This window comes from Mustela nivalis, assembly GCF_964662115.1.
Source record: "Mustela nivalis genome assembly, chromosome: 2".
Lineage (NCBI taxonomy): Eukaryota > Metazoa > Chordata > Mammalia > Carnivora > Mustelidae > Mustela > Mustela nivalis.
The window spans coordinates 74,816,212-74,841,994 of record NC_139021.1 but is presented as its reverse complement, the minus strand read 5'-3'; the positions used below and the strand labels follow the sequence as shown (position 1 = coordinate 74,841,994).

Here is a 25,783-nt window from a genome sequence, read left to right as displayed (position 1 = left end):
AAAGCTGTATTTAACTTACTGATAGATCTACAATCAACTTGAGGTGTTTGGTTTTTTTTAAATTTATAACGAGAATGAGAGGAACAGAGAGACCATTGGCAGAGAGCTTTCTGTGTACCTGAGCCCTTCACATCAATACCTCATTTACTCTTCAAATCAAAGCTATGAGATATGTCTTATATTGCCAATTTACTTAGGAGAAAACTGAGGTTCAGAGAAGTTAAGCAGTTTATCTAAGATTATATAGTTGATAGCTGGCTCTATTTGAATTCAAAGGTTTGTCTGATTTTAGGCATAACCAGATGCCTCACTTGGCCATTCGAAAAAACAAATCAAATCAAAAGCTCCCTTTGAGCAGTTCCAATTCCTGATAAGATTTTCCAGAACAGACTACAAACTACATAAGATCAGTTGCACAGGATTATTTGCTATATACCAGCTTCTTTTTTTTTTTTTTAAGATGACCCCATTATACATTTCTGCAAAAAAATATATGTATTAAAAATTAAAATATTGTTTTTAATGCTCATGGGCATCATACTCTGTTAAAAATGTTCTCCTGGGTTAAATTATCATTACAGTATTTCAATCATTAGCAGCACACAATTGAACAAAACAAATTAAATGCATTACACATCTTGACACATTCTTATTCAGCCTAAAAAGCAAAATTTATTGGAATCTAATCCTTTAATGAAATGCATGGAAAGGATGGAGCAGCGCCCTAATTAAAGGAGTCTTGACAAACACAAACATTTTGAATCTCCACTTTTTTCCCCCACCCATGGGATTTTTATACCATGAGAAAACAGTCAGATTCAGTAAGAGCTGGAAGATCCTTTTTTTTTTTTTTAAGATTTTATTTATTTGACACAGAGAGAGAGATCACAAGTAGGCAGAGAGGGAGGGGGAATCAGGCTCCCCGCTGAGCAAAGAGCTGGACATGGGGTTTCATCCCAGGACCCTGAGATCATGACCTGAGCCAAAGGCAGAGGCTTAACCCACTGAGTCACCCAGGCGCCCCTCCAGCTGGAAGATCTTAAAAGAGGAAGTAAGAGAGTCTCTTTGGCATCCAAGCATGTTCTTTGGCACATCAATGGTAGATTAAAAGTTTATAAAGTATATGAAAGTTGAGAGCCCCAAACTACCTTAACACTATTCCTGTGTGTCGTCCCAGGACATATAAGACTCGTTTTGTATTCCTCTTTTCCAAGGATTTTTTACCCCTTTCTAAGTCCCCATTCCCTACTTTAATTGTTCAATCTTCAATAAAAAGATTAAATATTAATACTTGAATGTGCTCTATCTGTTCTATTTCATAGCAATGTTAACTGCTGGTATTCAGCTCAACATCTACCTTTCTGTAATGTAAGTCTTTTCTTCTGCTTCTCCAAAAGAAATTGATTGCTCCCTCCATCTTCCAAATAGAACCTTAGCTTCCCTCCAGCCCCCTCTCCATCCTTGGCCCATGCCTCCAACCCTCATTCCATTATCCCAGCCAAGCAAACAGGAGACAGTCCTTTTCTCCCAGAAAACTGCCAATGCTCTTTGCTGAAGTCCTTCCAGAACAACATAGGAACAGCTCTCTCTCCTTTCTTTCTGATGCCCAGTGAGAACCAGTGTTCCTACCATTCCTCTTTACCTCATCTCTATTGCTTAGTATTCTCCACTACGCAATTGTTTTGTAAACAGACCTCCTCATCTTTCACCACAATGCATCCCTAAAAGCCATACTGGAAAGTAGACTTTGATTCATGTTTTCCATAGGCACCATGCATTATTCCAATAATAAGCAATGATGCATCGACCAGACATGAATCTAACAGGGTGTCGTAAAAACCAAAAAAAAATACATTTTATCTTAGAAGTGTCCTTAAAATAATTTGGGGGAAAAATAAAACTATAGCTTAAGTCATAATGTTTTATGGCTGAAATGGATCTAGGATCTCCAGGGCAAGCCTTCATTTCACAGGTGGGGATCCTAAGGCACAAAGAAGGGAAGAAATTTACCCTGAATTTCAGAGCTGGGATGGGGTAGGAATGCAACTCAAGCACAGCTTGAATCTGGACACAGACCAAAGGCCTTTCTAGGATACTGTACTGCCCAGCTATAAATGCCTATTATAAGGGGCATGTATACTTTACACACTGATTATTTAAGGAGGCTTAATTTGCAATAAAGTGTTCATCTACCATAAAGAATAAAACTACTGAACCATAAATCTAAAACCAATATACTCCCCATAATAAACATTAAACAAACAATAACACAAATAAAACCCCCCAGCAAGCTCCTGGAGATCACAGCCATGCCTCTGTTCCCAGGCTGCCTGGCACAGCAGGGTCACATGTATGCTGTGGAGGAACCCATAGTCCATCGCTGGCCTCCTTAGGCTTCACATGCGGCTGGTCACTAGAGCTATAAAAACTACCCAGGGGAAATCTGAACACCTTTTCCTTCCCCCATAAATCTCCCAGTAGCAAGCAGAGATAATCCAAAAATTAATTGATCCTTTAATTCAGAGATTAATTTGCAGCATCTAAATAATTTGAAGTTGTCGCTAAAGACCTTAGTTGAGAGGATTCAGAACTATCACTCTGAACCCAGGGTGAATACTGGTTTATGTGGGGGAGTTTTGAAAACAATTTCCTCAGTCCTTACCAACAGCATCTGAATCTCAGGAGTGGGATCTGAGCATCATTTATTTTATTATTATTATTTGTTTTTAGTCAATGCACTTTAACTCTGATACAATGTGAGAGCTAAGAACCACATGTTCAGAGATAGACGTTTTGTCAGGTAGGTCCTTCCCCAACCCCCTTTTTTTTCTTATATTTTTTACCCAGCCTAGCAGATTTTTTTTGGTTTCAAGTGACAGAAACCCAATCTACTTAGGCTCAAAAGAATATCTGCTCACATAACTCAAGTCAGGAGTAAAACTGGCCCCAAAACTGAAAGGCACTAGGGACTTGATGATCTCAGAATATCTGCCTTTTGAGTTCCTCTCCCATTTGATGCCCTCCTGGACCTGTTTTCTAGTTTAAATTCTATGGTCAGTCATCTCATTCACTCCCTGGCCTACTCCTTTAACTACTGCATTTCTCACAGGACAGGCAACTCATAGGCAAGGCCATAACTCCACTAGTTTGAAGCTCTGCTTCTCACCTAGCCTGTGCAGTGAATATGGCCAAGAAAAACATAGCCCTTCTATCAGGTCTCACCTTAAATCAGTGACTCCAAATCTCAAATGGCTCTGAATTCGGTCTAGCAATCATGTCACATTTCTCTACTCCATTTACTCTCCCATGTTGCTGGTCAACTAAATCATACTTTCCCTTTCCTTTGTTACTCAAATTTCTAACACCTTGTCCCTCATTTTACTCTCATCCAATGACCTTGCTTCCTACGTTACATGAGAACTGAAGCAATCTGAAGACAACTTTTGCAGACTCTCAGCACCATATCCACCCACCAACCAGCATTGCATACCCATGCTCTGCCTTCCTATCTTGTTCATGAAGGGACAATCCAGGCCCCTATCTAATCCAACCCTCCTCTTGCACAGAGATCCTGCCTGAGATGGTTAATTTGATGTCAACCTGATTGGGCCTTGGTGCCCAGATAGGTGGTCAAACATTATTCTGGCTATTTCTGTGAGGGTGTTTTTGGATCAGATTAACGTTTAAATTGGTAGACTCTCAATAAATCAGATTGCTCTCCATAATGTTGGTCAGCCTTACTCAATCACTTAGAGGCCTGAATAGAACAAAGAGGCTGACTTCCTCCAAGCAAAAAGGGATTCCACAGCATATGATCTCTGGACTTTGAACTGCAACATTGGCTCTCTGCTGGCTCTTCAGCCTGATGGCCCACTCTGTTAATTTTGGACTTGCCAACTGCCATAATCATGTCAGCCAATTCTCTATAATATACATTCTATAATATACATATATATTACACACACACACACACACACACACACACACACACACACATCCCTTATCTGTCTGATTCTCAGGAGAACCCTGACTAGTATACAATGCCTTTCATTAACGCAAGAAATTCTGTTTGGAAATTCTTACCTCTCTGGTGTATATCACTATTTTTTCTTTCTACAGGATCCTTCCCATTTGCAGGCAAACATGCTGTCGTGTCTCTTATATATATTTAATCTAAAAATAAAACCTTTTCTTAATTAAATGTCCCCAACCAGCTACTGCCCCCATTTCTCTGATTCCCTCTGCAACAAAACTTTTTAAACAAATCTTTGTTGATTTATCTGTAGTCACTGCCTTCCATTTCACTCCTGCCTTTTTCCATCAAGCCTCCCCTAAACAGATTTTCAGCTCTGCCACTCCACAGAAGCTTATCTTGTTGAGATCAACAATGGTCTCTATCTTGCTAAATTCAAGAGTCATTTCTTGGTCCTCATCTCACTTGACTTGTCAGCAACACTGAGTACAGATCATCAGTTTCTCTTCCCTGACATGATTTCTTCACTTGGGCACCACATTCTCAGGGTTTTCTTCTACCTCACTGATTATGCCTTGCCAGTCCTCTTTTGCCTAAATTCTGAATGTGGGAGTAGCCAAGGCTCAGCCCTTGGTCCTTCTGCTCTTTCACACCCACACTTTACTCTCAGATACTCTTATTGTCTTACTTCTCTATCTATATTCCAATGACCCACAGATTTATATCTCTAGCCCAGACTTCTCTCCTGACTTTGACACTCAAATATCCAACTGCCCACAGGGCACATTCATTTAACTGTCCAAAGCTGAGCCATTGATCTTCCCTCCCAAATGTACCCAATCTGCAATTCTCTACATGAACTCATGGCAATTCCTTCCTTCAGTTGTCAACAAATCTCTCTTCCAGGAAATCCTGACAACTCTACCTTCAAAATATAATCAGCTTCTGACTATCTTCACCACTTCCACTGCCAAAACCCTGTCAGTCCCATGTCACGATCATTTCTTAACCTCCCTTTGGTATCTGGCTTCCACCGGGCTCTCTTTGATGCAAGCAGAGTGATCATTTTAAATCATGAATCAGACTACCTGATGCCACTCTTACCAATACTCCAATGGCTCCTCCTTTCCCTAGGAAATAAAGCCAAAGCCTTACAATGGTCTTGAAAGCCCTTCACAATCTGACTACTTGGTACTCCTCTGACCTGATTTTCAACAACATTATGCATTGTTACTTATTTCCCACAATGCTGACCAGCTCACCACACCCCAGAGACACCAGGCACCCCTCACCTTTCCATTCTTACACTGGAACACTCTTTCCACTAACATTCAGTCTCCTCCTCCTTGATTCTTTCAATTCTTTGCTCAAATATTATCTCCTCAATGATGGCTAAATTTATGACCCTATTATAGCCAGTCCCACTTCCAGATCCCTCTTATTCTGCTCTACTTTTTCCATAGCACTTATTCACATGGTATATAATTTACTTATTTATTGTGTTTGTATTTAGTGTCTGTCTCTGGGTTCCACAAGTGCAGTTTGCGTGTGTGTATGTGTGTGTGTGTGTGTTTCTGTTTTGTTCTCTGGTGTTTCTAAAATAATGCCTGGCACATATATGACACTCAAGAAATATTTGTTGAATGAATGAAGAAGTATGATGGTCAGCTATCCTCTCTGATGTTTTTGTTGTTGTTTATTAGGTAAATTTTCTTGTCCCAAGATAGGACAAATGGTTGCTAGCCATTTCCAGGCTCACATCCTTATAACTCTGGAACCAGGGATGAATGGGATCTTTCCTGTCAATTGCAGTTTGGAAAATTCAAGTGGAAGACTCGGGTCATATGACTGTCCTTTAACCAATTACTTTGGCCCAGAAGACATAACTTGTGAAAGGATGGCAGATAACATTCATATATAACATAAGAAGTTGGTGAAAATGTGACATCTGTGAGAATTGTCCTGAGTTGGCAGTTAGCTCAATTTATTTCTAGTAACCTACCCATCACTCTTGCCTTTTCCGAATAAAAACCATGAAGGTAGAATTGAAGGAAAAATAATGTCTATGCATACAATTGCGAAGATAATTTTAAAAGATCATACTACAGGAGGGCATCCCACAGACACTGCATATTCAATACATCCAAAAAGTGCACTCATCCTCTTAGCCCCAAATCTAATCCTCCTAAACAGTCTCTGTCTTATCAAATGACCCAGTTCCAGTCACTTAGACCAGAAGCCAAAGAGTCCTCCTTGCACCCTTCCTTTCCCCTTCCTTCCAACCACATGTACTCCAACACCAAGTCTTAGTAGTTCCTACTGCTAAGAATTTCTTTACTTTAGCCCCCCCATCAACACTTATTTTTCTGTGCTTTATCTCCATCCTAATTATCTATTATACTGCACGATGGAATTGCTTGATTATTTATGTATCTCTATAGATTTTGGGTGCCTGGAGGACAGAAACTGACTTTTATCTCTATGCATAACCAATAAATATTTGGTTTTGGTCGTCATCTCACCTGACTTGTCAGCAACATTCAGTACAGATCATCAGTCTCTTTTCCTTGACTTGATTTCTTCACTTGGACACCCCACTCTCAGGGTTTTCCTCTACCTCATTGAAAAGAAAATACAAAGAACATACAAAAGGGAAAACTAATGGATTTAAGAGGTAGAGATTGAGGTGGAAAATCCATTTCTTTTGCTTTTATGATTGTTGGGAAATTCGTATCAGTAGTAGCAGTTGACACCAGTAGCCTCAACTTCTCCTCCCAGTGCAAGTCACAGCCTTCTGGAATCATGTGAAAGAAACCAAGTAGGTAAACATGGACCAATACAGGTATTAAGCAATAATAGAGAGGGGAAATGTGAACACTGAAGATTGGCATTGGGACCTATTTGTACATATCTTCCTGATTTAGTTACAAACTCCTTGGAACCAGAAATGGTATTTTATTCTGCTTTCTACTCACCTCAGTGTTTTCCATATTGTAGGAGTTCAATAATTATTCACTGCATAGTGCATACCTCCTTTCCTTCAAGGGTCTGAGAAAGGAAACCTTTTCACATTCATCCATCTGCCTCCAAAACTATTTCTAACCCTCAACTAACTTGTGGAAAGTCTCACCTCAAATCAATAGCAGAGCCAGCATTCAAACTCCTCATCTCTCTGGTCGTAAACCTCTTACTCTTAACAGTACTGCCATATTGCCACCTGAAATATTCTGAATAAACATGGGTGGTCGAATACCTCACCCTCTTCTATTTCACTTTTGTACCAAGAATTTCATCTGATTTGTTTTTGAAATGGCCTTCTTGTCTCCTATCTGAGTTCTCAGGACATGCTTAGATTTCCAAATGGTCTCACCCAATCCCATTCGAACAACTCTTTTCTCTAATTCTCAAAAAGAGTGTTACTCTCAGTCTTCAGGAATGAGATGTTTCTCATGGCCCTGAACTCATTACAGGATTCAGGTTCTTATAATCATTATATGCGGGGCCTTTAAATTTCTCTTGTAGTTTACAGGTAGCCTAAGAGTAATTCCCAATAACTGGCTTAGCTCTAATTCACATGAAACTATGAGTCATATTCTGTGCAGTCCAACTGTGTATGTCAGGTTTCATAGCATTTTTTGCCTAAAAAGAAAATTGCCCACAGGCTTTATTGTCCATCTGATGATGAGCATTAGTTCTATTTAAAGACATTTCTTTTTAAATTATTAATGTATTACTTATTGACTGCCTACAATACGCCAGGCATTTATTTCTAAGTACAAAGGACATAGAGATGAATAAAAAGCAGGCTCTGATTCTCATCCTAGGTGCTGACACACTACCAGGGAGCAATGCATATTGACTAATAATTACAATATATCGTGATGTGAATTCTGAGGTGTGAGGCTGGAGGAGGTGATGGTAAACTTTGCCTAGGAAAGAGCTTGAAAAACTCCAGAAAGGTGCAGCTTTTATGTTGGGTCTAAAAGGGCAGAAAAAAGGGTACTGCCATGAAGTCAGAAGAAAACATACTGTACTTGAAGACACGTATCTTCTGTATAGCTGAAATGTGTGCAGTTTGAGGGGTTAATTTGAGAAAGGCAATGTCCCTATTCCCTACAGAAGCCAATTATTTCAAATTATTTCCAAAGCGATTATCTAGTTTGACTTCCTTATTTACATGAGAAAACTGAGACTCAGAGAGAGTGAGAAATATTATCATGCCATTTCCTCTCCTGTGGGAATTTCATTTTTTCTGATTTCACAAATATCATGGTCTTAGTTGTTCTCTTCTAGTAAAAATGAATTTTCAAAGTTATTTTCTGAATCTGTTTGTAATTGCAGCATTTCAGTGACAGCCTGGAGACACTAAATGAAGAAGAAAAGCCCTTACTACTGTGGATTCTTTACTTGATCTTACCAAGGCTTCAGAGACCTGTGAAAAGTAAACTCTAGAGGTATCTGAAATTCTAGTCATTTTTCTAAAGTCAACCTGTGACAGACAGAAACAATGTCCCTGTATATCTCATCCCTGTTTTTCCTTCTATTGATAACAAATCATAAATAAGGAGGGGGATTTGAAAATAAATCTGTGTATATCATAATTATGTTAATAAAACTGTCGTTGTTCAAAGCTGTTGACAAATAATGATCAATTTTAAATGATTAACTTATCATTATTCTAAATTTGCTACACAGATCATGAAACATCCTACAAATCTGAGTTATCCTAAAATACCTAAAGGCCCTCTTACCCTATCATATAAACAGTGATTGAGAATCTTTGGTTATGTGTTCCTTTTTCTAAGACATGAACAATTTTTAAAGTCCAAAAATAGACACTATTTCAGTTTTTGGTTCTATTTGGCCAGCATTTCTTCTCAAACATGACTGTTTTAAAAGAGTACAAATACAGAGTTTCAAAGAGGGACTGAGTTATCTTAGTCCCACTAAAGCAGATTGAGGAAACTGACATGAATCAGTCACTTTAGCTCCTAAAAAAGGAAAGACTAGCCCTTTAAAAATATTACAGTTGCTTATAAAGTGGAGCATGATTCGCATATATCTTCCAATGTAGTGTAATTAAGAACAGTTTAACCTACCTCCGCGACTTCATTAACTTATATTTGGAACTAAAGAAAATTTCCATAGTAGATGTCCAGTGAACAAAGGGAAAAGTACAAGAACAAAGTGGTAAAGCAACCACTGCCTAAGAAGTATATCGCAATATAGCTGGGTTCAAACATAAATCATAAAATGAGAAGGAGCCTTGCTAAGATGACTTCTAACAAGACTATTCTTGTCAGATCCATCCCATAAAATCCAAGCCCTCCATGTGGGGCCATTTTGTAAAAAAAAAGAAAAAGAAAAAGAAAAAAAGACCATTAGGGAAGGTGAATAAATACAAAAGAAGAAGAATCAATTAGTGAAGAGATGAAAAGTTAGGACTGGATCTTTGTCAAAGAACGTAAGTACTATTTACAGAAGTGTTACCCACAAATGTCATGGCACTGGCACTTCCTCTTTTTTACATAATACTGTACCTCTCTGGTAAAAAAAAAAAAATACACTCAATCCTTAGCTAGGAAATAAACTACTGAACTGTTTTCCCCTCGTTTTTATCAGTTGAGCAGTTGAAAACAATATTCAATGTGGCACAAAGAAATCTAGGTCTACTTGTGACCTAAAATGAGTAAAATCTGAGTAGCACAGTATCGCATATTACAGCCCAGATTGCTTATGCTTATTGCTTATTGTTGGAGAGTAAATAGCTCTGAAATCACATTGTTATTATGGCTTTACTCCATGGGCCCTAAGAATGCTATGGGATTTGATTTCCTGTACCTTTCTTTTTTTGGTTAAAACATCCCATCTATGGAATAAGTTAGAAAAACTGCATAGTGGCCATGTTATCCACAGCCAGAAGACTCAATCCACCTGCAGTGGGTGGGTTCCATCTCCAAGGCCTCTCTGTATGGTAACTCTAGAGATTAAAATAAGAGGGGGAAAGTTCTATAAATAAATATGGAGAATTTCAGTTTAGAAAGAAAACACTGATCTGAATCAATTCCTTTAGAAAAATAAAATTTTCGAAGCCTTTGCCTTTGGATTCCTTCCCTTAAAAAGTAAGTGCCATTTTAACTTCGAAATATGTCCTGTTTTTAGAATTGGGGTATGAAGCTACGTACTATTGCCCACAAATGCATCAGAGTCACAAATGCTGTGGTCAAAAGTCTTTACCCTTCTTCAGTTGACTGGTGATTTCATATGTTCTAGAAATATTTTTATCTTTTGGCATGATGCTCGATACCATATGGCACAACACACTGACAAGCAAAAAGGGTAGAACTAGTTTGAAATATATACACATATATACACACATATATTTATACATTTATATATTCACACACACACACACACTGAATGTATAGTGAAAGAATTTGCATGTATGCCTGCAAAGAAATATAAGGGCAAAGTTACACATTCTGCATATAGTACTGAGATTCTTTGTCCAGGAGAAAACGGCCGTTCAAAATCCAAAGCAAGATTGAACATTCACGATAGGCCCAAAAGCATTCAAGAGACATATCAAGAACCACTACACTTTGCAACATCGAGTAATATTTGAACTGTCTGTAACACTTCCTCACACAATATTTAATGCTGCTTCTATAAGTGCAATAATAACTGCAGCAATGACACATTCAACAGCTTGGGGAACCCACTTCTGAGGAGGGTTAAAATGGGAAACACACCCAACTGTCTTCAGTTGACTCCTGGAGGGTGAAATAGCCTTCTCCTTTGATTCCAGGTTGCTTCAACCCTGTTGTTCCCTTTGAAAACAGTGATCCTGAATCAGATTTACACATTTTCAGAAAGATTAAGGGTTGACTCTCAGCCTGCTTACTATTCTTTGCGGTCAAGAGGCACGCTCTTCTAGAAAACAAAGGAAAAGCTTCTTGACCATGATTTCTTGGACATGACACCCAAAGCACAGGAAAAAAAAGCAACAATAAACAAGTGGGACTACACCTAACTAAAAAGCTTCTGCACAGCAAACGAAACAATCAATAAGATGAAAAAGCAACCTACAAAATGGGAGAAAATATTTACAAACCATATATCTGATGAAGCATTCATCTCCAAATCCTATAGGGCACGCCTACAACTCAAATGCAAAACAAACAGATTAAAAATGGACAAAGAAACTAAACAGACATTTTTCTAAAGAAGACATATTAATGGCCAAAAGGTATATGAAAATATGTTCAACAACACTAATCATCATGGAAATGCAAATCAAAACCACAATGACAGCTCGCCAGGATGGCTATTATCAAAGAACCAAGGGGCTCCTGGCTGGTACAGTTGATTAAGCATTTGACTCTTAATTTAGGCTCAGGTCATGATCTTAAGGCCATGGGATTGAGCCCTGCACTGGGCTCTGTACTCAGCAGGGCGTCTGCTTGAGATTCCCTCTCTCCTCTTCCCTTTGTTCCTCCCGCCAACTTGTGTAATATACCCTCTTTGTCACTCTCTCTCTCTCTCTCTCTCTCTCTCTCAAATAAGTAAATAAATCTTTAAAAAATAAAAGGATAACAAGAGTTGGCAAATACAGGATAAAATGGAACCCTTGTACACCATTGTTAGGAGTGCTGTTGCAGCTATTCTGGAAAGCAGTATGGAATTTTTTCAAAATTAAAAATGGAACTACTGAATAATTCAGTAATCACACTTCTGGGTATATATTAAAAAAGAATTAAAATCAGGATCCTGTGATCTGCACTCCCATTTTTCATTAAAGCATTATTTACTATAGCCAAGATATGGGAGCAATCTAAGTATCCATCTACAGATAAATGGATAAAGAAAATGTGGTCTATATATACAATGAAATATTATTAACCCTTAAAAAGGTAGGAAATCCCACCATTCGTGATAAGTTGGATGAACCTGAAAGGCATTATGCTAAGTAAAATAAGTCAGATGTAGGACAAATACTACATGATATCACTTACATAAGGAATCTAAAATAGTCTAACTCATAGAAGAAGAGAGTTGAATGAATGAGCATTAACAGGGGCCAGTGGAGAGGAGGAAACAGAATTATTAGTCAACGGGCATGAAGTTTTAGTTATACAGGATAAATAAGTCCTAGAGATCTGTATATCAAAGTGTCTATAGTTAATAATACTATATCGTTATACTTAAAATTTGCTAAGACGATAGATATTTTGTCAAGTGCTCTTATCTCATCATCATCATCATCATCATCATCATATATAAACATGGGAGGAAACTTGCATGTGATGGATATGTTTATGACAGTTTCATGGACGTATATTTATCTACAAATTCATCAAATTATATACATTAAGTATGTGAAGATTTGTATATGTCCAGAGGAAGAAAAAAAGGGCAGGGTCCTATGTCATTTGTCCTATTCTCCGTTGTATCTTAACATGGACTTGCAGTGAATCTCAAATCCTCTCCTGAGTTATTAAATGAAAGGGTGCAAAAGCCAGTGTGTAAGATAAGGAAAAAGATATATTTTCTCATATTGTCCATCAAATGTGACTTTCACACAATCCTGTGCAAGAGAGATACAACAGACTATTATTATCTGCTTTTCTTAGATTTTTAACACATTCTTATTTTAAAGTCCTAACATATATATTCCTGTCTTAATTAAATTTCTACTAGTAATGTTTACAAGTTGTATCACATTGTAATATTTTAGTTTTCAGTAAAGGGTAAATGTATATGTCAGATTATTATTGCAAATATTTAAAAAGAATAAGAGAAAAAGATAAATTTAAAGTGTTAAATTTTGGGACTTGGAAGTCAAACAGAGTGGGTCTGAATCTGAGTACACCCGCACTTCATTCTGGTTATATGACTTTGGGAACATTATTTAAATGAGACTTACTTCTTACCTCTATAAAATGAGAAAAGTTACTGTGAGGGAAGAGTCAATAAATGAAACATAATAATGAATATAAAATACTTGTCTCTATGTCCAGTAGGCACATAGGAAGTACTCAAAAGTGTTGGCTGTTATTATAATAAGCCAGAAACAATTTTCTAGTATTATAATACTCAATACACAAAAATATGCAAGAATCAACAATATTGGAGTAGCTACCCATAAAGTGGTTAACTATCCATCACCCAAAGACATTAATCCCCTCACATCCTGCCCCCAAAAGACACCACCGCCAAAATACAGTATCATGACACTAAATCCCCACTAGACGTGACTGAGCAGGAAGCCACTTGTCTTCCTGAGATAAAGTGACTTGGATGTTCATAGTTCCAAGGTATATAGCTAATACAAAGCAATGTTTTCACCAGCACGATTCTGATTTTCAAGCAGAAAACATGGTGTCTCTAATAGTTTCTGAGTAATCATCCTACCATTATTTAAGTGTATTGAAAACCAAAATGTGTGGGATTTTATGTGATTGACCAAACCAGGCTCAGCCCTTTCTCAAAGAAGCACTCATCTATTAAATAAAGTACATTGTCCATCTATGCCAGGGAAGGGAATCATAAGCAAAACCCAATGCCTAAAATGGAAAGTTAACAATATCTGTTTAAACTCTGAATTTGAAAAAGCAGGAATCTTAGGAATTGAGTGCACTCCAATCGCTACGTTTTCAGTTAGGTTTACACTAAAGAATAACATTGCACTGATAAGATCTCCATTTATAAATATTCCTGGTAGGTAAGCACTTGATTATGACACCTTCACTTTCTAATTAAGCTGCAGAAAACATGTTATGTATGACATTTGATGTATCATTTTTGTACGCAGTTTGTATATCTTGATATCAATATCTACAACTCTAAAATATCCATATTAGAAGTAGAGAATTACCACACCGAACTGTCCATTCATGCATTCATCCTTCATTTCTCATGACAAATATTCACTGAGAAACTAGTCAGTAAAATAAGGCATCTGAAGTTTCTTCTTCATTATCATAAACTCTTTAGGATAAAGTTATGAGGAGAGATGACAAAGGATTTAAATCCTGTTATGGTTGCACTTTTATTAAAATTTCTATTAATTTCCGCATTAAGCAATTATAGACTTAATTAATCCTTTCCACTTTCCTATAGAAGAAAAAAAAAATCCCATCCCAAATACTTCTGTGTTGAAAAAAATGCCAAAGCCATAAAAATGAGCACTCTGGCTATAAAAATGCACGATATAATAGATGTCACCTTCTCTTATTCAGCAAAGTAGCTTTCTATAATTTTGTCCTTTGCCTTTCACAGAAGAGTAACCTGAAGTAGTTTCAATGGGATTTTACTCTGGATAAAATACAAAAATATTCTCCTACAAGAGGCTGTTAATCTTTCCTCTACAGCTGATGGTTCTCTCTGCTCTACTACTTTTGGGAAGTCAGTGAAGTGCAACATCTCGTCCCCTCTAGGTCTCCTCAAATCTTCAGGGTCCTCTTCTGGTTTTATCCTCCAGGCTGTGGGAAGCAGGATATAGGGATGCACCAAGTCTGGGAAATAAGAAATCTGGGGGGGCGCCTGGGTGGCTCAGTGGGTTAAAGGCCTCTGCCTTCGGCTCAGGTCATGATCTCAGGGTCCTGGGATAGAGCCCCGCATCAGGCTCTCTGCTCTGCTGGGAGCCTGCTTCTTCCTCTCTCTGCCTACCTCTCTGTCTACTTGTGATCTCTGTCTGCCCAATAAATAAATAAAATAAAATTAACAAAAGAAATCGGACCAATTCACATCTAGATCTCAATGCCAACAATCTATGATTTATTTTCAAAATGATTTTAAAGATTTAGAGATGCATGATACATAAAAAGCTTTCAAAACTTATTTGCATATTGATGGATAAGGAACAGAGACTAATGAATAGTCCATGATGATCTGTGAAGTTTAGGACTCCAGATTCTCAAATTATTATGCATTAGTATAGTGATGAAGGCACTGAGTGTGCATCGAGCCCTGGCCCCACATCGAGCTCCGCATTGAGCCTTGCATGGAGCCCCTCATCCTGCTCCCTGCAACAGGAAACCTGCTTCTCCCTCCCCGACTGCCCCTGATTGCATTTTCTCTCTCTCTCTTTCTCTCTCTCTAGCTCTCTCTCACTGTGTCTCTCTCTCTCAAATAAAATAAAATCTTAAAAAAAAAAAAAAAAAGCAATGTAGTTTAAGGCCAAAGCCATGGCATGGCTTGGTTACTGCCTTAGTTTTCTGTGGCTACTGTAACAAATTACCACAAAATTGTGGCTTACACAATATAAATGTATTATCTTACATTCTGTAGCCCAGAAGTCTAAAGTGAGTCTCAGACTAAATCAAGATGTTAGTAGGGCTAGGTTCTTTCCTGGAAGTTCTAAAGAGGAAACCTTGTCTTTCCAGCTTCAAGAGGCTGCCTGCACATCCTTTGTCTCTTAGACTCCTTAATCCATCTCCAAAGCCACCTATGGTTGGGAGACTTCCTCTCCTATCTTCTTCTTCCAGTGTTAATTTGTGATTACACTTGGCCCACTCAAGTATTCGGGATAGTCTCACCTTTTAAGGTTAGCTGATTTATAACCTTCATTTCATCTGCAACCTTAATCTTCCCTTTGCCAAGTAACCTAACATATTCAAAAGGTTCTAGGAATGAAGGGGAAAACAACTTTGAGGCTGAGGGGGCTTTATTCTGTCTACCATAGCTATAAGGGAGCTGGAATAAAAAATCAGCTCGACTTCTGGGGAAATCTGCAACCATAGCAAATGAGCTAATCTCTTATTGTGCTCGTCTCTTCTGAAAAATAGTTTAGTAACAATTATCTCATGAACCACAGTCAAGATTAAATGAGATAACATATGCAAAACATCTCAGCACAAAGCATGGCATAAAGTAGGGCCTTCACATTGTTCTTTTCTGTCTTCCCTTCCCTTGGATAGAGCTTGATGTTGGGTCCAGGTCCATTTGACTTCATAGTCATGCTCTTTGCCTTACAATACACTGCCCTCTACAAGACGGTCCCCTCATTAGGGAACACTAAGTCATGGATGACTTTAGATACATAACTAGTCCTACATTTCTAAGGCAAGCACTCCAAGATTTTATTCTTACAGAGGTATTCGATTTATGTCCATCTACTATAACTTCAGAATTGATTTCTCTTATATAAACACATAATATCTTCTAAAGGATAGCTGGGATTTATCAGCAAATATGATTACAGCATTTAGCAATCCTTAATGTTGACCTAATCAACAATGTATTAAATGGTCACTTTGAAGGTACATAAATAAACAGTGAAAGGTTTTCAGAGCTCACATGTTCCTATAATTATACAATAGGAAGATTCTTTACCTTCAGGACCTTTTCTTTTTTTTTTTTTTTAAGTTACAAAATAAAACTGCAAAGCACACCTGAAATTGAAATTGGTCTCAAATGGTAACAAGACCAATTCAAACACTGCAGTTTAATAAGGGAAAGTGTAGCACCATGCATAACTGATTACTTGTTGCCACAAATGTGCCTGGAGCTCTCTCTAGCACCTCCTATGTAAAAACATAAAAATCCACCTGTGAAATTCAGCACAATCTTGAGCAGAAAATTACTTGCTTTCAGCTGCCCACATCCTTTTCCTATATTTTGTCATGAGCAAAGAGGAAGAAAGAAAAAATCCACTAATGATTGCAACCTAGCTCTTCTCATTGTCTAGGCAGTGGTAATAGTGTGAGGGATCTAGCGCACCACATGTCTAGTTTGGGAGTAACTAATCAATTAGAAAGAGGAAATAATTGACTTATGTGATACAGTCATGTCAACAAATCAACATTTCAAAATAACTCATTATCTACATAACCTTGACATCTTACAGCTTGAAAAAAAATCACTGAATTTTTACTTTGACTCATCTTAACAGCATTTAAATCATATTTCTTACCAATTACAGCCTTTTGGGGGCTTGGGGATATGTGTGTTGGGGGAGAGGAAGGAGAGAAGGAAGGAAAATCACCCCATTTTTTTCTCCTAAACAGCAACTAGGAAAAAAGGGTTTCTGGGAAGTGACAAAGAAACATAATGGTACAGACAATTGTCTTTGAAGTGACAGCATACTTTACAAAATGCATTCACATGTCTCGGGCACTTTGTTTCTCACATCTACCTAGTGTGACAGCTTTTGTTTCCATTTTCAAGTTAAGGAAAATGACTCAGACAAGTTAGGCATGGTCAGGGGTCACAGAATTCATGGACCCTTGATCTACTGCTGAGGAAGGGGATTCTCTCTGAGGTAGTCTGGAAAATGTCTTTTGGTGAGGCAACCTCTTCTGAGCTCAATCTTTGAGGTGTTTCTCAAGTTGAAGACTTACACAGTGCAAGTTCAGTTGTTCTCAGAACCTACTATTCTCCACCAGCACCTTCGGAAGGGTCTCAGCTCAGCCAAAACTTTAATCTTAGTCCAGGAAGACTCTGACCTCCAGAACTGTAAGAGAATAGATCCATGTTGCTTAACATCACTGAATTTGGGGAAATTTGGTATAGAAGCAATAGGAAACTAGTGTGATTTTTGTACCTGGAAGTGGCACACTGCTGTGACAAATAGCTAAAAATGTAGACATGAATTTGATTGGGCAATGGGCAGAGGCTGGAAGAATTTTGAGGAAGACGATAGAAAAAAAATCCAGATTGCCTTGAATAGATGATGAGTAGAAATACAGATGTTAACAGCTCCCTGATGAGACCCAGAAGAAAGTGAGGATCATGGGGGATACACACACACACACACACACACACACACACACACACATCATTTTAAAGAATATTTGCAGCATCCTAAATAGTCCATAAATAAAAATATTAACATCAAAGGCACTGTTGGTGAGGGCTCAGATGAAAGGAGGAATATGCCATTGTAAACTGGACAAAAGGGATTCTTAGAGTTGCAGAAAGCTCAGCTACATTGTGTCCTGCAGTCACATGGAAAGCAGAATTTGAACGATGAACTTGGATATTTAGTTGAAGAGATTTTGAAGCAATGTGCTGAAGGGGTAGCCTTGTTCGTCCTGTTGCTTACAGTAAAATGTGAGAGGGAAGATGTAGAAGAAGGGAAGAATTCCTGGCACAGAGGGACCAGGAACTGATGCTTTGGGAAATTCTCAGCCTATCCAGACTGCAAACTGGGACACTATCAAGGAGGAGCGCTCTGGAGAGAAAGCCAAGGATGTGGCTGGACCCATTTTGCTAGTGCCTGGGAAAAATCAAAAGGTTGGCGTATTCAGTTAAAATCAAAGCTAGATAGAGACGAGTCTTGAAGCGTCCCTCGGCAGACAGAACCAGTTTAGTTACTCAGGCAAAGCTTAATTTAGCTTATTTTGTGAGAATAACTTGATCTGGATTATTTCTTGCCTGTGCCTCTAGAAATGATAAGCAAAACTTAAACTGTTTCCCAAGGTTTATATGAGGTAACCACTGAAAACTGTAATACTAAAACCCATTGCTGTGAAAAATAAAGTCACTACTCTCTCATTATACAAGTTGCTTTATAAAAATATACCCCTGAGTCTCATTTTGTGTTCCAGTTTGAGCACTTCCAGTTTGCAAACTTTTTGGTGTGTGCACAGTATTTCTACATAATTCCTATTTCAGTGATTCATTGGTTTCACATTGGCTATTTTGAACTCTTGACAATTTAATCATACATACTCATTCACATGTAAAGTACTGGTCAATCACCGAAAAGATGAGGCATGTGACTGTTTCCCCTCAGCGATATCAAAAGAAGCCAGGAATGTAAATGGAATGATCCAAGAAAAATCTGTGGAGAAGCCTCTTACTGATGGAGTCAATCCCTGTCACGTACATCAAGGACCCATGATGTTCTTGGGAATTTTTGTCCCCAAATGGATCATATTGAGATCCCCACACTAATTTACATAATTTAAATGGTGAGATTTGGGACTTGGGAACTGAATGAGATTTATATGAGATCTTGGACCTCGTACTGATACTGTGATAGGTTGAGGTTTTTGTGACTGTTGGGACGGGGTGGTGTATTTTGCATGTAAGATGAACATAAATCTTTGGAGGTTAGAGGGAGCACTGTGGTAGGAAGAATGATGTTTCCCAACAATGTCCATGTCTTAATCCCTCAAACCTATGACTATGTTACCCTACATTACAAAAAGGGCTTTGCAGATGTGACTAAATTAAGGACCTTGAGATGGGAAGATTATCCTAGATTATCTGGGTGCGTTCAACATAATCACAAGGGTTCTTATAAGTCAGAGGCAGGAGCATTAGAGTATGAAAAAAAAATTGAATTCCAGTGGTCTTTAGAAACCAGAAGAAATAAGAAAATGGATTCTCCCCTAGTCCACTCTGTATTTCATTTATTTAGAAGAATTTAACCATTTTATATTTATTTTATATTGTTCTGAGACTAACTTTTGTCATTTTTGCAGGGAATGGGAGGTAGGGAAAGAATAATAGAGACATGTTTGTTTTCAAGTTGGCCTTGCTAGCCAGACTGTTTTTACATGTTGTCTTTATAACAATTTAGAAAGTATCTATATTTAAGTCAATTATTAGAAAAAAAAAAGGTCATTTAAAAAAATATATGTATATGATTAATGACTTGCTGGAAAGGAAATGAGTTTCCTAGCACCACTCAAATTGTATCTTGAATTTATTGGTTTTATTTTAAATGTGGCATTGGCTGAGGATAGACACTGTGGAAGATGGAACCTACATAGAATAGAGTAACACTGAAATTAGAGTGTCCTAAATTCCCACATTGGGCAAGAGCACAGCCATCGGAAAAGGCAACCCCAGGAAGGGCATGGCACATACCAGTAAAATCACTGAATGCATGGGGAAGAAGAGCAATACTCCCTTCTAGAGTAATAATCCATGAACATTCTGGAAACGTCCCCAGATATTTGAATGTAGTAAAATGGTGCCATTTTCCCCAAACCTTTGAGAAACAACCTGTGTCATACACACATATACAAATAAACATATCTTTGTGTATGTATACCTAAACAAACAGATCTAATCTCAAACAGAAAATACAGTGACTTCGAGTGAATGCTTCTACTTGGAACATTCGGTTTTACTTCCACATTTTCAAATCAGATAAAGAAGTGACATACTTCTTGCATTGTGTTGTTATTGGTTTTGCCCTAATAAAAATAATACAGTAAATGCACAAAATACACACTATAAACTCATTTAGTAGTCACCAAATGCCCAGAAGGTATTATTATCGCATTTTTCCACATGAGGTACAGTGAAGTAAACTGAGGCACAGAGAAGCACCCAGAGTTATTGTTCATACAGTACACTGCCATTCTCCTGAAACATTTCACTTTTATCTGAAGGAAATGTAAGAAAATTCCCCCTCGAAATGCTCTACAAATTCCAGGCCATAAAGCACCAACTCACTGTTAACTGGGCCCCAAAATGTGTCTGTTTGGAAGCCGTGAGAGATGCATAATGAATAATGCAAACCTGGGGTTTATTACATACAACCTATACTGGAGCAGCAAATCGAATTCGGTCCCAACGCTTTAATATGTATGCGTACGTATGGGGAAGACGCAGAAGCAGCCTTTGTGATTACACACAGTCCCCCGAGACGCCGCTGCCCCGCAGCAAGTTCTGACTCTCCGCACTCGAAATCACAAGCAGTGAGGAGAGGGGGTACTCCCTCCGCCGTCCCGGTCGCGCGCGGTCCGCGGGGCCCAGGGCGCATGCGTGGCCCGGGCCACGGAGCTGCGCGGTGAGGCCGCAGGGGCGCTTACCTGGTGCGCCGGGAGCGCAAGCACAGGACCGCGAGCAGCAGGGCCGCGGCGAGGGCCAGGCCCGGGAAGCTGAGTGGCTGCGGCAGCAATAGCTCCTGCAAGAAGAGGGCCATGCCCGCGGACACGTCTTCCGCCGTCTGTTTCCCGCGCGGCCGCAGCGGACTGCCAGGGGGGTCTCTCTCGGGGCGGCGACACTACGGCTTCCCGCGGCGTCTCTCGGCGGCTCTTTCCCGGTCCTGCTCGCGGCGGGCCTGCTCGCGGCGCCTCCAGGAATGTCACCGCGGGCCCCCGAGGCTGACTCTCAAAGTTCTTGCACTCCCCTCCCCCGGCCCAGCCCCCACCCACGCGCACCGCCCCGCTCGGCGACTGCCTCTGGCCAGGAGGCCTCTGGAAAACGGCGCCCGGGTTCCCAGGGGCCGGAAGGAGGGCCAGAGAAGAGGGGGAAGGGGTTAGGATTTCCTGACGACGAACCTCTGGAGGCCGGGAGGAGGGAGATTTCTGTTCGCTTTTGGAAGTGAGTCGCTTGGATTCCTCATCCCCTAGCCCGCGCCCCTCAGGAGGAGGGACCCCCGCTCCTTGAAGAGCGTGCGACTGTGCCCGCTGCTCAGTGGCACCCTGATCTCTTCGGCGCGACCCAGAGAACAGAGAACCGGGCGAGCGGCAGATAACCTGGGATGTGCGCTGCTTGCAGCCTGGTCCGGGCCGCCTCTTCTCGCCCTGCACATCCCGTTTGCTCACACGCTTTTTCTGAGAGCCTACTGTGTGCGAAGGCTTGCCCGAGAGAGGCCAGGAGTGGAGACCAGGGCGGTGAGGCACACAGTCCAGGAAGCGAGAAGAAAGACCCGTCTATTGCACAACAACGCTAAGGGCCCCAATAGAAGTGGCACAAGCCCCACAGGTTGTTCTTACAAAGGATAAGGGAGAAACTTTTGAAAATATTTCTGCTGGAGTAAGGCCCATTTACTGGGGACTTCACACATGTTTATTTACTTTCCACAGCAAACTTGTGATGTAATTTGGAGCAGTATTTTAGAGAACATACAATGATACTCTGATTAAGTAATTTACCCTCATTGCTTGTTGATAAGTAACTAATAACCACTCTTGCCAGACTAGTCTGAGACTATTGTGTTTTCTACCTTATATGAGTTTTTATTTCCACGGTTCTCTGGACCATCACAGCAGCCTGTGGACTGACCTCAGGTCTTTGACCTTTCCGGCCCATCCTCCCCATTGCACATCCCTACAACACAGACTTACTCTGTTTTTACTCTGTTCAGAACTCTTAATGCCTTTGTGACAAACTCATAAATCTTCGATCTGCAATGAGAAGCCCTCTGCAATTTGTCTCCGCTGTGTAACTCCCACAGCTAGTATAGTACAGATACGCTAATTCTTGAGCCACGATGTCCCTCACAGTCTGCCCTTTCACACCTGTGCTCATGATATTCACTCTGCCTGAAAAGTTTTCCTCTCTCCCCTAAATCTCCCCTAAAATTCCACCTACCTCTCAAGGTCCAACTCAAATCTCACTTCCTTCTAGAAAATACCCCAACTGTTCTTTTGTAATTAAGCTCTTCATCCTCCATACTTTAACACTCTCAACTCTTCACCCCATCACATTTTTCTGCCATATCTGAGTTATTTCTAACTAAGTCTGTCTTTCTGGCTGTAGAAGGTGAGAACCATCTTTCAGACAGCCTTGTCTGCACTCACTCTCTAACCCACTTCCCCTGAATCCCCACTCTGGAGTTGAGATAACATAAATCTAAGTACTTTGCATGTGCCTGGCTCTTAATGCTCCATTAATAAATTACTACTGCATTGCTGTCCTTGGCCCTAAAGCTGTAAAGCTGTAAATGGCTGGGCTAGCCATAACACCAATGCTTATGTGTAGTATCTTCATCTTTGACTTTTATTCTAGGGTCTTTCTATTGCCTCTCCTTCCTCCTGTCCTAAATTCAAATTTCCAGGAAATCCAAAAGGATACAGTGAAACAACAGTTACTAGGTCTCCTCCAAGGGAAAACAAATTGGTTTCTGTCACTGCCTGGCCAGCAGAGCCAGCTTACAGGATGATATCCATGCTGTACATTTCTATAACCTCTACAGAAAGCCCCTCTCACTACTTTTCACAGCATCCTCAAATTTTTCTTTTATTTTCCATTTGATTTCCTGGGTGACTCTTCTGTTTGGAAATATAGGTAAAAATATTAAACATTAATCAATCTATTGAACATTTACTACGTACCAGGTACCATGCTAAACATTTTATTTCCTAACAATAATAGCAAGCATCTGCAGTTAATCACACTGTCTTAGGAAAGTGAAAGAAGGATGGCCACACTGTCATCTACTAGATTTGGTTAGCCGCTGTGTCATACTTCTATAATATCTGTATAGTATTTTACTTTGAACATTTTACGGTGTTCACTTAACAAGTTTTGAATGTATGTTTCTCTTATATTTTCCACTTATTTTAAAAGGGAGCTCCATTCTGTAGACTGACCTGGTTGCAATAAAATTGAAAGACTTTATTATTTTGCTTTCATAACCCAGCATCAGCATCATCATATGCAATCTAGTTCAGTTTATTTTACCTCTGAAACATACCTTTATTCCCATCACTTTTCTGACAGAGATGACTAGTTGGTCTATATCTACTTTGCCCTTGCTTCTCAGTAATAGTCTTTGATTTTTAACTGAGCATGTGACTGTCCACTGCAAAGACTTCTTTCTCAGTAGTTAGATATGACTATGTGACCAAAGCCTCACCAGTAAGCTAAGTTTAAGGTATTTGTTCAGAAAAGTGCCCTTAACAGGAATGAACAGTTTTGTTTCTCTCCCTCCCTCTATGTGTGAAGCCCAAGCAGCCATCTTAGCACATTTAAGTATATCCTGAATACTACATTTAGTATTTGTTGTTTATAGGAAATTCAAATTAATTTATGTTTTATAAATTTATATTTATATTTTTATTACTAAATCTGGCAATTCCAACTTACTTCCAACACAGGCATTCATAAGGTATACAGGAGAGCAAGTGTAAAATTCTGACTGCTCAGCAGTCTCCTTCAGAAATGAGTCACAAACTGTTCCTTCAACATTGATTACCAATGTTAGTGTCTTGTGTACCTTGGCCGTACTAATTAGACCAGGGTTAACAGATCTAAAAGAGTCATGGGGTGGCCCTTAAACTTTGAGGTGTGCAGATGTGGAAGTATGTTCAATACAAATAATATCTGGCCTAGTCATCTTTCCAGAAAATATTGATCGTGAAACACACAGAGAGAATTACAAGCAAAAACAGAAGTGAAATCAGACAGAGTAAAGGGAGAGGGTGATACAGTTGTTTCTCTAATGTAAAAGCCATGAAAATTCAGATGATGCGTTATCCTCCAAAGTTTCCCCTACCTGCTCCATTGACCCTCATCTGCCAGGTGGTCAGAGCTGCCATTCTCTTTCTCTGTTCTCTTTCTAATCTAATCTCAAATTCTGGTCCAATTTCCTTTGTGTCTTTTCATTTTAAAGAGCCTGTTTAGAAGTCTCCAGAACTTGAATTCCAATATAGCCCTCTGCATTTTAACACATATGTCCCAATTCTCCCACTCTGACTTTGATAATACTACTACATTGGATTGAGACCTCCAAATCCACCTACTTAGTCAACAACATTTTGTTAAGTGCAAATGTTATCCATGGCACTGTAGTTGGCCTACTGGAGCTATAAAAATGAATTAGATGACCCTTCCTTCAAAGAGCTGGGACTAAGAGAATAAAAAGGATTGACATCAGAAAGGAGAACAAAAAGAAGCCACATGAAATTGTGGAGTGACAATGGAGAGATTACAAGCATGTGCACTCATATGGCTTTAATTTTGTGAATTCCTAGTTGGCAAATAAGTGCTAGAGAAAGAGTAGATTACATTCTGGCTTCAGCTGTTGGGAAATATTTGAAAGTACTCCTGTGAAAATGTCAAAGTGGACTCCACATATTTTTCCCCCAATATCAAGGAGTTCCATATTTTTTCCCCAATATCAGGAAGTTCCTAAAATCAGATTTAATTACTTAAACCTGAAAGGTCCTATCAACTTTTGACATAAAATATAGGTTGGGTTTTAAGTTATATCCATAATTAAATAATGACCGTGGTTTTCTTTTCCCCCTTCTTTGTGAGCTCTGTCTTGACTTTGATTTCTTGTCCCCTTCTGTAGAATTAAGACCACCTCTGGGCACAGCTGTGAAGCAGAGGAAGGAAAGATAAGGAAAGAAGAAAGAAAAGAGATTGAGAGGACTTGCCAGGTGCCAGGTACTGCTTCATGTCTTAACATACATTGTTTTACCTAATCTTCAAAGCCAGTCTCGGATCTAGGTATTACTTCCTATTCCATAACAGGAAGACAAGAGGCAAAGAGTTTCAGAGCACCCCTGATTAGTCTGCTTCTTGATTACACTGAGAAGTTGCCCCTCTTGTTGCTGTATCATCTTGCCTTCTTTTTTTTTTTTTTTAAAGATTTTATTTATTTATTTGACAGAGAGAAATCACAAGTAGACGGAGAGGCAGGCAGAGAGAGAGAGGGAAGCAGGCTCCCTGCTGAGCAGAGAGCCCGATGCGGGACTCGATCGCAGGATCCCGAGATCATGACCTGAGCCGAAGGCAGCGGCTTAACCCACTGAGCCACCCAGGCGCCCCTCATCTTGCCTTCTTTTAAAGCCTTCTTTCACTAACCCTTTACCATTTCTGTTCAGTCATTCTTACCTATCTTATTCTTACCATTCTTACCTATTCTTTTTTTTTTTTAAGATTTTTATTTATTTATTTGGCAGAGAGAGATCACAAGTAGATGGAGAGGCAGGCAGAGAGAGAGAGAGAGGGAAGCAGGCTCCCCGCTGAGCAGAGAGCCCAATGTGGGACTCGATCCCAGGACCCTGAGATCATGACCTGAGCCGAAGGCAGCAGCTTAACCCACTAAGCCACCCAGGCGCCCCATTCTTACCTATTCTTATCCATTTTTATGGATCCTGTTTTTACCTT

General features: G+C 39.5%; 1 protein-coding gene and 1 long non-coding RNA gene across 3 annotated transcripts in view; one reads left to right on the top strand and one right to left on the bottom strand.

The window, feature by feature from the left end:
* Positions 1 to 21,025, bottom strand: part of CYP7B1 (cytochrome P450 family 7 subfamily B member 1) — a 172,076-nt gene extending 151,051 nt beyond the window's left edge. Inside the window, exon 1 of the mRNA XM_082719174.1 lies at positions 20,749 to 21,025. Coding sequence (XP_082575300.1) covers positions 20,749 to 20,861 — 113 coding nt within the window. The 5' untranslated portion in view covers positions 20,862 to 21,025. The remainder of the gene's footprint in view (positions 1 to 20,748) is intronic.
* Positions 21,026 to 21,175: 150 nt separating this feature from the next.
* The window catches only part of LOC309858864, a 169,944-nt gene continuing 165,336 nt past the window's right edge, over positions 21,176 to 25,783 (top strand). For both annotated transcript variants that reach the window (XR_014308393.1, XR_014308394.1), the window contains exons 1-2: positions 21,176 to 21,262; positions 24,963 to 25,057. This is a non-coding gene — a long non-coding RNA (uncharacterized lncRNA). The remainder of the gene's footprint in view (positions 21,263 to 24,962; positions 25,058 to 25,783) is intronic.